This window comes from Glycine soja, chromosome 6 (assembly GCF_004193775.1).
Source record: "Glycine soja cultivar W05 chromosome 6, ASM419377v2, whole genome shotgun sequence".
Classification (NCBI taxonomy): domain Eukaryota; kingdom Viridiplantae; phylum Streptophyta; class Magnoliopsida; order Fabales; family Fabaceae; genus Glycine; species Glycine soja.
In genome coordinates this window covers 8058383-8070495 of record NC_041007.1, presented here as the reverse complement: position 1 = coordinate 8070495, position 12113 = coordinate 8058383, and the positions used below count along the sequence as shown (strand labels likewise).

Here is a 12113-nt window from a genome sequence, read left to right as displayed (position 1 = left end):
ATTTTTATTTTATTTATAATTAATTTAATAACTATTAATCAAAATTATTTATTAATAATCTATAAAGGGGATCAAAATTATTAATTTATAAAACCAGGAGGAGTGCAGGAGACCAAAACCATGAATTTAAGAAACTAAGAAAATCAAAATTACAATTTAACTTTTATTATATTTTTATTAATATTTTTATTATTATTATATGATCAGGATCGAATTGAGTTACGGGTTGACAATTTGTAACTCGTTGTCCAACCCAAATATAATGTAATTTATATTGAATAAGTTATATCTCTAATCCAAACAAGTTTAAAATCCAATCCAATAATTAAGTTGGATCAAGGGTCAATCTAAACCCATAAACATCCTATTGATTAATTAGGTGTTAGGGTTTTTCTTGGAACATAAAGGGAATAAGGGTCTGACTTAGTGGTAGGAAATAATTGAAATATAATTACATTTACAGGTATGTAAAACAGATAGATGAAAATAACAATACTTTTTTTAGTTCATAATATGGGCAAAACTCAAAGTTTATTCGTGTGCCAGTACTAGTGGTACTATTTTTCAATTAAAATAAAGTTTAATCTTATATTTTTTTTATAAGTTAATCTTATAATTTATATCATTATTCTTAACTAACTTCATAAACTTTTTTATTAATTAATTAAAAAGCTAGTTTGAGATTACAGGGGTGGGGGCCGCATGGAAGGTGGCTAACGTTGAAGAGGGTCCACAGTGGCTATTTTTGGGCTGGGTACCGTAGGCCTAGCTGTAAGTTTTGATTAACAACAACGATCTTGCACTCTCAACATAATTGTTTAATCTAACATTTTTTTGAACTGCAAAATAATTGATTATATAAGATGGCGCACAAGAAAGATGACACAAGACATGGCATCTGTTGTGCAAAATTTTACAGAACAGTTTGTTTTTAGAAATTAAAACATGTAGCTTACTAATACCGATTATATGTTTAATCTAACATTAACAGTTATGTCTTAGAAGTGATTTCTTTCTAATCCACGCAAGGATAGATAAAGTAATGTAATTTTCTTTTACTAGAGACTAAAACAGGCATAATTGGGGATTAAATCACATTATTTTATTAATGTAAAAACTAAAATGAATATTTTTTTTTATAAAAATTAAAACTAAAATTATAATATTTTTAAGATTAAAACCAGATTTAGACTTGTCGCTCCAGAGGATTTATTTTCTTGCCGGACCAAAACAGTGAAAAGAATCTTCTAAAAAAAACAGCGAAAAGAATCATAGAGCAAAGATTCTTTACGTTGTTGTGATTTAACCTCTGCGAGTTTTGGGTTGCAACAGGTAGCTGTGGCAGCAAAGCAACGAGGAACGTTAAAGATCATAGGCATCGATCTAAATGACAAAAAAATTGAAATAGGTATTTTGGCTATCTCATTTTTCAATGATCCTTTTGAAATAGTATACATAATTGGTCTTTTAGATATTTTGAGTCTTGAGAAGAATCACTCCCTTGATTATAACTTACGCAGGAAAAACATTTGGAGTCACAGATTTTGTGAATCCTTCCAATTGCAAAGAGAAGTCAGTGAGCCAGGTCTTTTATTATATATAACTCGTATTGGTTCCTGCATTTTACCATTTACATCATACTACAAATAAGCAGCGTTTGATTAATATTTGTCTAATTAGTTACTTCTGATTCATCTCTCACTCTCTCAGGTGATTAAGGACATGACAAATGGAGGTGCTGATTATTGCTTCGAGTGCATAGGCTTGGCTTCTTTAATGGCGGACGCTTTTAATAGCACCCGAGATGTTTGCTCTCTCCCTCCTTTAAATTAAGTTTAGCATGCCCATGCACATGTTTGGATGCAATTTCATAAACTAATCTTAATTAAGCTCAATTAACATTTTGAAATTCATCACTTCAAAAGAGTTTTATGTGAAACGAAAATTTTAATGATTATGCAAGTATAATAACATCAAATGGCTAATATCCACATTAATTGTGTATTTTATCCAAATAAAACAAAACAAAACCAATAACATTAATTGTTTTTAAATATTTGGTTCCTCTAACTTCTGTGATCATAATTATTACTGAGCAGGGGTCTTTATCGAGTTCACCAATTCAGCAAGGTGGAAATGTTTATTTTCTGCCGCCCAGAAGAGAGTGAACACTATCACCAAGAGGTTATTAAAATTGAAGAAGACCTCTTCTCATCCCTGGGATTGCATTTTAAGTGAGAGTTACTAATATGTACTTTGTAGTTAGTACATTCTTTCTTCGTTTTTTAACACGATTCCATTGCTGTTTTATTATAACTAAGCTTTTATGCAGAACTTTGGATATGGCTTCTGAAGATTAGGTGCAGCTGCTTATCATAAATTCGATGTGGAGGCATGGATGCCTGGTTTAGAACGGTTTGGTGAGGTACTGCAACAACTCTTTCCCTTTCAATCTTCCAAGACATATATATCTCTATACATTTTATGGCTCTAAGGCTGAGATTCTTGCTTGAGTACAATGCCTGTGGGTGTGACCAATCAAAAGTATAAGATACTATCAAAATAATTTCGACACAGACCTTAATACAAACTTCATTTTTATTTTAATATAGCCTGTAGATACTATACTTGTGTGCAAGAATTACTCTTGCTTGCACCAAGAGAAACTGCATTTTGTTTTGTTACTTGTTAACAAAGCTTGAAAAAGCAACTTCATGCTATTCCATTATACAAAAATCATGTGGCTTTCAATATAATTTGCTGACCTATTGTGAGTTGTGACAGATCTCAAGCGCCTCAAATTGCACAGACTATCAGAGCCGTCGTTTGGGAATAAGGTATTGTCCTGCATCAGAAGCACAAGCCACAAGTGCAAAAAAATCTAAAGGCAATCTTGCTCCACCACAGTTTGTTCACACATTAAATGCAACAGCCTGTGCAGTACCACGAATGATTATATGTTTGCTTGAGAATCATCAACAAGAAGATGGATCTGTCCTTATCCCTGAGCCCTTGAGGTCTTTCATGGGTGGCCTTAGTGTCATCGCTATAAAATCTTTATGATTGATCACAGTATTTGTTTCCATTTGGAGGATGCTGTTGCGGCATTAGACTATGGTGATAGATGAGTTGAAGCAATTTTCATTAGGATGATATTTTTACCAATACTTTTAAGGATTTTTTTCCTTATAAACTATTTTTTTTTTGTATCGTTTTTCCTTTTTCTTGGAATGTAGCCATACAAATTTGTTAATGCAACGTGTGTAAATTTTTTTCAGTAAAACAATCATCCTTGTACATTTTTCTTTTTTTAATAAAAAGAACTAGTTAGCAAACTGAAAGATTAATGGGAGGGGCATTATTTACTGTTGATATTTTTCTGTGACTTGTGCACATAAACTAGTGAGTTGCCGTGGTATTTAGAGATTAACAGCGATGGCATGCCAATTTAATCTAAAAGTTCAATGTCCAAACCCTTGAATATCCATATATTCTTGAATCTTCACCTAACTCTGATAGGAAAAAAAATCTACTTAGTTTGTGAAAACAAGGATGGGAACTATGGGAGTGAGTTTGAAGTTATAAGTATCTTCCATGAGCAAATTTATACAGTTGAATTTATATTTTATTCTGATACTCTCATTTCTTATAATTATTAAAAATATAAAACAATTTTTATATTTATTAAATCATTTTAATTATAGTAATAAAATAATAAATTAAAATTACAAATTTTATAGAAAAATATGAAATCTTAATTTTTTTTAAAAATAATCTTATTTTCTATTAACTTCCCTAATTTTTTTTTTGGTGTTCAATGACAAAAGTTAGATAAAAACCTAAGATCTCTAGCAAACTACGAGTCTCCCATCACCAGATAGATTCTAGTGGGTTTAATTTTCATATTTGATTCAAATTAAGATGTGTTTGATATATGATTTAGTTAAAACTACATAAGTAAATTGAATTTAAAAAGAAAAAAGACAATGAGGCTTCCTCAAATGCAAAGGAGATAAAAGTTTTTATGCTCCCTTTGTCAAAACCCAACTCAATTTTGGAGAACAAAGATGGGAAGGAAAAAACTACTCCCTAATCCAATACAGCTCGTTGGCATGCCTTGAACAGCTGAGCTGCGCCTGCCCAAATATATATCGAGCTTCCAACCAACTAATGATACTATGTTTGGGTTAATATTGGTAAACTTAATTTTGGAAAAGGTTTTAGTTTTTTTTTTTGCAAAATGAACCTTGGTCCTGCTTTTATAGAAATTTGGTTCCAGTAAAATATAAGTGTGTGAACATACTTTTGAGGTAACTAAACATGTCAGAAACTGAGTTTACTCTTCGAATTGAGTTTGGAATTCCCCAAATGGAAATCTAAAGATAGCCGTAGAGGGTCAAAGGAGATCAAGCTTTGTTCGGGGTGGGAAGAGCATTAAACATATGATGAGAATACGATAAATATTTGCAATAATACTTCCAATAATGAATTTCACCAAAAACAAAAATATTTGCAATAATGTGTGATTTTGAGTCCCAGGCCAAATCTAAAAAGCTTTACATAAACAAGTAATGCTCACTGAATGAATGAACGAATCATGCCTTCCAAAAGACCCAATCACACACTCAAGAATCTGATTTAGTCACCCTCACCAACTTTGTATATCAACTCTTGCATCTTTCTTTATTTATTTCCCCCCTCCTTCCTTTTCCTTTCTATTATACTTCCTTCTTCTTCTTTTTTCTATCAATATATACACTATGACAACACCCTTTTAACATCTTCCAGCTGATCTAGTGTTGAAACGTTAGTAAAGGGAAGTGCATGTGACAATCCTTTCACCAATATAAAGGAAAAAGCTTTTGCTTTATTCTGGCCTAACTATACTGAGAAGTGAGAAGCGTTTATATTGAGTGATTCTGTCCGACATAAACAACCAGGTAAAGGGTTTGCATAAAATGTTTCTTCTGAGCGAAACCTGTCCAAGCCCTTTGTTCCAGAAACGGGTCCTTTTCTCTTTCTGAAGAAGCCAAGCCTGCTCAACACACCATAAGCACAAACCCGAATAATAAACAAATGTATTTTTTTTTTCTTTTTCATAAGCATTTTATCAAAATTCAGAATACCACCTCAAATATTTTCATCTCATGTAATGAAAAATGATGACAATTACCAGACAAATGACAACATATTCTGTCAAGCTAATGATGACAACTATAATTGGTACAAAGGCATTGGTGTTTGGCCAATATTACTTGACCAATACAGCTTCTAAGAAACGAATTCATTCAATAAAAAAGAAAAAACATGGATCAAAGAGCCTAAATTAGAAGAAATTTTCATGGAGTAATAATAATTAGGGATGCTCCAAAAAACTAGTTTTAAAAAAATAACTATAAATATAACTAGTTATACAAAAGTGGGTATAAAACTATAACCAATTTTATAGTTATGGGTATGTCAAATAACTTATTTTTATTTAAAAAATAATTAGTTATAAAACTATAACTAAAAGAAATGCATATTTCAAATAACTTATATTTATTCATTAATAACTAGTTATGTAATTGATTTTAGATATAATTTGTTATATAACTAATTTATTGATAACTAGTTATATACCCATATTTTAAAAATTAGTTATGATTATAGCTATAATCTCCTCTTATAATCTAGTTATTTATTAGGTGTGGTTATAATTATGTAAATATCCAAATGTCGAGCAACCTGATAATAATGATTTGTTAAAAAATGATAGGGCCTATCAAAATCATAAAAATGATGGGACATGCACAAATGTCAATTACAATATCATATAAGGAACTTATAGTGCAATCATAAAATTACTTAACATATAATTAATGCTTCTTCTATCATGTACCGTTTTTTGTGGAGATCAATGATTTTATTAGAAAGTGTTCTCCCCTCAGTCATTGATCCATTTGCCAGTTTATCAAACAGATGAACAAGCGCTTTCCTGATAAAAGAAATGGGATCATGCTGAACAGCTCTGTAATGATGAACATCTTTTGAAAAGAGTCTCACCTATCAGGAGATATTGTTCTTCCACTCCCAAGAAAACGACGATGGCCTTCAACAGCCTTTGCCATGTTTCCAGGGTAAGAATGTACAAATACATCACTTTCAACCGATACAATATAGTCAAGAGCAGCCATTTGAGACGCATGACTAGAAAAGGGTTCAAGCTCCTCAATGGATGCTAACTTTTCCTGAAAATAATCATAGGTAGGCTATCAACATGATATCAATGCATTCTCAGCTGACTGCTATTACTTATTTAGACTTCTTGCCTTAAACTCAGCACTTGCCATAGATAGAAAACATGGCTGCACCTAAATGATTTAACAAAAGAAACCTTTGATAGAAAACATGGTTGCACCTAAATGATTTAACGAAAGAAACCTTTGATAGAAAACATGGTTGCACCTAAATGATTTAACGAAAGAAACCTTTGATAGAAAACATGGTTGCACCTAAATGATTTAACTGAAACAAGAGCTGGATCAATGCACAATGCCACTAACCTGATCTCTGTGATTAATTAATAGAGAATCTGGCTTATGATGCAAAGCTCCTCATGCATTTAAAAAATAGAGCCAGCCTGTGTTTCTTTTCTTCTAGGATAGGTTTTCTGTCACCAGTTATCTAACCCCTTTGACATTGCTTTGTTTTCAATTTAAGAATTGTATTAGGAGTATGATGTCATCATATAGTGGATGAGACAATTCAAACCTTTCCTATCAAAACCTCATTTTATTATTGCTCAATCTGGTAATAAACTAACTAGTTACTGAAAGAAAATTTTAGGTTAATCAAACTTCATTAAAAGAAAATATGTTCAAAAGATTTTCTTATCAAACTTCACCAACATACAGCAACAAAATTGTAATTGCTTACCTTGCTCATTAACAATGGATAGCGGGATTGCAGGTCAGTCATATGGGACTCCCCCCCATATATCTCCCCAGCAGCAATATATATTGGAGTCTTTGATGGGTATCCAAGAGCAGTAAGAAAAATTCCAACTTCCTTTGGAGTTAAGGGGCAAAAACCTTTGGACCTTTCTTCTATGGGGTTAATATACTTTCTTTTCCAATAAGTAGTATTCTCTCTACAAATTTAGTCCAAGATGGTAATTTTCAAACATTAGATATCAGGAAAAGAAAATAGATTTCAACTAATCATTTTGAAGCATCAATACCTGATAATCCGTAGCTCTTCAGCCTCAGCTGTAGATAATTCATGTGTGCACCCACTAAATGCAAGCATATCCTTCTCATAACGTAAATGTAATGCAATATAAGGGCCGAATGACTTCATTCTCTCCACCAATATCTACAATGATCCAAAAAGTATTTGGAAATGAAAAAAAAAAATCCTAAAGTAAGGACGGAGTATGAGCAAGCAATAAAAGAAGCCAATAAGAGTTAATATCTACTTATATACTTTTCCCATTTTTTCAATGTGCGGAGAGAAGCGAAGAGCTTCATAACAAGCACGGCAGCGAAGTTTCTGAATCTCTGGAGGTAGGTTGTTATTTGCTAACCGAGAATCAGATTTGGAAGCTCGAATTACCTTTAGAGGTTATCAAAGATAAGATAGTCGTACAGTAGTTAGAAGTTAAGGTAAATAGATGGATAATAACATATTAGTGTATACACCAACAGATTTCAACCAGACTACATACATTGAAATTATCCCACAAGGCAGCAATCTCATTCTCATAGTAATCCATACCAGACCAGCTTCTGAATTGCATGACAATTTTGGTTGCATTAACCAGTTTTTTGGGAAGCTTCTTAATGATTTTTATATCATTAGCTAGAGAACTAATAAACCACTCTTCATCAAAGATATCAGAGAAAATGCTGCAAATCAAACAAAAGACTATAAAATCTAATAATGTAAAATCCAAAATAGAGAACTATAGTAGAAAAATAGAACTCATACAGAATTCAAAAGTTACCTAGTATCATGCCAAAATGACTTTTTATCAAGTTCTGGAATTACAAGAGTGGCATTTATGATACGAGCTATAGCTACCATATCACATATCTGTAGTAGAGAAAACAAACTTTCAGCTTCTAGCAATGCAATGATAAGAAACATCCAAAACTGACTATCATACTAGTGACGTTCTCTAAATTCAAGACTTTTGTCATCAATTAGGCCTTTTAGCAATCTTTTTTGTCTTGAAGTATCATGGTAGTATTAGTATAACTTCTCAGAAACTAAACTAATGGAGAACTTTCTAACATCTAACAAAAATCAAATAAGAAGTTAAAAATTCAACATGGAATAAGCTGAGTAGCTGACACTAAAACCAAAAGTTTCATATGAGAGAAATTTAAAGAGAGAACTCACCCCAGTACGCATTTGGTTTAGCCCTCCATTTGTATGAACAGAAAGGTAACCACGTGACCTTCCAGGAGCTGGATAAACAGTCAACACTTCATTTAAAGACTGAAAAGAAAATTCGAACTTACAAATTGCTACACAAGTTCAAGTTTCTTACTTGAGTAATTAGGAGTAGGCTTTGTACAGGGTATAAACCCATGATTTGATGGAGGCTTCCACAGTTTCTCGTAGTCTGAATCCTTTCTTGAATCCTTCAACTACAAAACTAAAGGAGTGAAAACAAAGAAAAAGATGCATAATTGCTTTGCAGAATATAAAATATACTGTATCTGCTAAGATACATGACACCCCAACATAGCTGACAAGCACTAAAACCAAATAAAATAAGAAACTCCCCACTGAAAGGCAATTAGCAAAGAAGAAACTTCCACTATTGACAGAAAAAAAAAATTAAAAATACACTTCTGCATTTAAGATGGTTTTCCAATAATTAGCAATTTACTAAAGGCAGTTAGTGAAAAAAAGGGTAACATTTATCTCTGATTTATAATATAAGATTTTCTCAAAAAATGTGGAAAATAAAATATTATATTGGGATCACTACCCAGTGGATTGGTTTCATTTCTCAGTCACATTCTCAGCATCCACAAACAGATAGATCAACAAATCAGTTTCTAAGGGAATAATGATTGGAAATACAAAACCTTGGGAACAGAGAGTGGAGCCTTGGATAGATGAGGCGGAGCGAGTTCTCTAGTCCAGCTTTGCGGGTCACGAAACTGTCAAATTTAGAATTTCACACAACAGAAATGGAACTTTGATCACTAAGCCATCAAAATATTCAAAACTAAATTCCAGAAAGCCAAAGTTCCACACTTTCCACATTTGTATGCACAAATGGCAATCCAGTTCAAGTCAACAATACACTGAAAATCGAAGTTTTCAAAAGAGAACCTCAAAACAGACCCATTGCAAATAAATTGAATAAAAAAATAAAAAAATAGAATCAGTTAGCCTTGAAACAAAGTTAGAGAAGATCACGGAGATTTCCAGAACGCCCGGAGCAACAAGAAGTGCCCTAAAAAACAAACTTTTTTTTCGTTCAGCGAAACAGAGGAATGAATGATAGAGAGAAGAAACAAACCGAGGGGATCTTATCATTGAACTTGTGATCAGTGGGTGAAGGAGAAACGTGAACGTGAACAAAGAAGAAAGAAGTGACGACTATTGAGAATATGGACGCGGCGAGAAACCTTCTGAGCATGCCCAATGGAACAACCGTCTTGTTGCGCCTATGCATTGATCCTCCTCTTCTCTCTACACGTTAGTATTAATAGTAATGGTAATATTGAATATAAGAAACAGGGTATAAATGTATAATTATTATAAGTATAATATAAGGTTGGTTCAACAGTTATGTTGAGAATAAAAAGATGAACCTCGGAGTGTGGGGTTCTTCATGAGTTTGCAGTGACAGTGAGGGAGGATGTGAATAAAAAAGCGGTGCTGTTTGCTCTGTTTGTTCGGTTTTGGCTTTTTTTTCTCTCAACGTCGTGCTCCTTTTTCCCTATTTCTTTTTTATCTATAACGAATTATGAATTACTATTACTCCTATTCTTCAGTAATAGTACTACCATGCTGTAACTAATTATGTGCTTAATTGAATTAAAATTTAAATTGTTCGTGCATCATGGTGCTTGCAGATCTCGTTCGCGACCCACGCTTTTTGTTCATCTCTCTTGCTCTTTTCATAGCTAGATTCAGTTTTACTGTATATTTGTCTAGTGCTGGCAACTCCTCATAAATACACTTTTTTTTTAATTTACTTCTTCATTTATTATTGGTTAACATTTATTTCATAAAAATAAATTTTAATTAATAACAAAGAATGAACTTAAGAGGATGTATCACAAAATGTTTTCAGTGTGGAAAAAAAATTCGTTGAGAGAAACAATGTTAGATTGTGATTTTTTAACTAGAGTATTTTTAGAAGCCTTTATTCAACAAGAGCATCTTTATGGAATTTTTAACATCTTATCTCTCAATTTATCATTTTTATTGTTGTTTTAACTTTTAACTTGAATTCCAATAATTTTAAAAGAAATTATTAATAATAAAAAATATCATTGTATTATAATATAAATTATTTATCATATGAAATTAATATAATTAATTTGTTCTGAATTTTATTTAGTATAAATTTTAATCATAAAATAAATTTTATCACGAACAATGCACAAATTAAAATACTAATTCATCTTTAAATTATTAAAAGTCTTAGTTTATTTAAAACACTCATTTGAGGTCTCAACCAAATAATTTCTCTATAAACATTTAAAGGAGAAGAAAATAAAAAAGTAAAATGAATTGATAAATTTTTTTCACAATTTAAAATTTAATTATACACTTAATTTTTATAAAAACTTAAAATATTTATACCATAAATAACATAATTTTTAAGTATTTTAGAATTCTTAAAATTAATCCATAAAATTAGGATATACAACACATTTAAATAAGTATGTATTGTAAATACTTTTATTATACATGTATGTCATATAGCTATAAAGTACTTGTTACCCACAAAGAGGATTACAAAGGTATTGAAGTTGCGCTTAGAACTATAGAGAAATAATATTAGTGAGATTAAAGTAAAATAAAAGTGTTTGATAGGTGAGAGAATGAAGAGAAATGATTCTAAAATGAGAGAGACTAATATTCTATTCATCACCTATTTCTTCTGATATTTTTATCTCTCTCCTCAACAAAAATTTATTTATCATTTTATTTCTCACCTACTTTCATTCTTTTTATTATTATTATTTCCATCTACTCAATTTATCTTCTCTCAATAAACACAAATGGCAGCATACGATAAATACTATTGCTATATACGTATGTCATGTCACTGTAAAGTACTCGTTACCCATCCAATGCAACAACAAAAAGGGGCTGACAGAAAGAATCATTCAAGCTGTGGTATGGAGCGTTATGTTTGTGAAGAGGACGGAAATTTCAAGTCCTTATCATTTTGGATTTATTAACTTTCTTCTAATTCTCAATGAAGCCAAGAAGCTCTTCCTTTTCTTGTGATGCCTTTGTCCTTCTCCCCACAGGTGAAATTGGGTCGGATTTATAAAACATATTTCGAACTGAACTAATCAATATTAATTAGTTAGATTGGTTTAACTTTTCCAAATCTTTTAATAATTCAAAACGAATCATCCTAAAACATATTCAAGTTCTACTAGGCCAGCCATGGCCAGGTGATCAAGTTTATTAATAAATCAATGAAAAATAAAATCATAAATGAAGGGAAAAAATAACAAAACAAATGCTAAAATATGTTTTTGTAAAATCTTACAAGTTTAGTTTTAGTCTCTGAATTTTTTTTATCTATTTTTCGTATTTATAAAATTAAAATATGTGATTTTTTATCCAAAAATATGTTTAATTATGTTCACACGTGATGCTCTTTTTTATTTTAAATTTTAAAATATGATATCTGAGAATTAAAAACTGCCAGAAAATATAAGAAACCGTCACAAATTTTTGAATCTTTCTTTCCTTGTCGTTTTCGTCTTCTTCGAACACCATTCAACCCCAGCCCCGAGATAGCAAAACAAAATCAAAACAACAATGATGGAACGAAATGACACAACAAGCAAGCTAAGTACAAAATCACAACTCAGTTACCATAAAACAAATTCTCAAAACCTTTGTGAGAAAACCCA

The 12113-nt window shown here is 31.4% G+C and overlaps 1 protein-coding gene and 1 pseudogene across 2 annotated transcripts; one reads left to right on the top strand and one right to left on the bottom strand.

The window, feature by feature from the left end:
- The first annotated feature begins 1234 nt into the window (after positions 1-1234).
- Positions 1235-3286, top strand: LOC114414044 (annotated as a pseudogene).
- Positions 3287-4443: 1157 nt separating this feature from the next.
- LOC114415298 (O-fucosyltransferase 7-like) lies at positions 4444-10267 on the bottom strand. Of its 2 annotated transcripts, XM_028379917.1 has the most exons (13): positions 9819-10257; positions 9524-9696; positions 9084-9158; positions 8537-8636; positions 8386-8453; positions 7988-8076; positions 7709-7889; positions 7468-7596; positions 7223-7356; positions 6919-7132; positions 6046-6230; positions 5882-5977; positions 4444-5035 (listed from the first exon to the last, which is right to left on the bottom strand). In XM_028379917.1, the coding sequence occupies exons 1-13, from the start codon at positions 9838-9840 to the stop codon at positions 4882-4884; spliced, it is 1620 nt and encodes a 539-aa protein (XP_028235718.1). In that variant the 5' UTR covers positions 9841-10257; the 3' UTR covers positions 4444-4881. The 2 variants fall into 2 exon arrangements, with proteins under 2 accessions (XP_028235718.1, XP_028235719.1); XM_028379918.1 differs by lacking the exon at positions 5882-5977 and having other exon boundaries at positions 9819-10267.
- Between the last annotated feature and the right edge of the window lie 1846 nt (positions 10268-12113).

Bases quoted from the DNA above. Each gene is read 5' to 3' on its own strand.
- LOC114415298 (XM_028379917.1), bottom strand. From the start codon at position 9,840: ATGAAGAACCCCACACTCCGAG. The intron at 9,697-9,818 runs GTTCATCTTTTT...ACTAACGTGTAG, and splicing joins GAAGAACCCCACACTCCGAG to AGAGAAGAGGAGGATCAATG. The intron at 5,978-6,045 runs GTGAGACTCTTT...TTCTTTTATCAG, and splicing joins AGAACAATATCTCCTGATAG to GAAAGCGCTTGTTCATCTGT.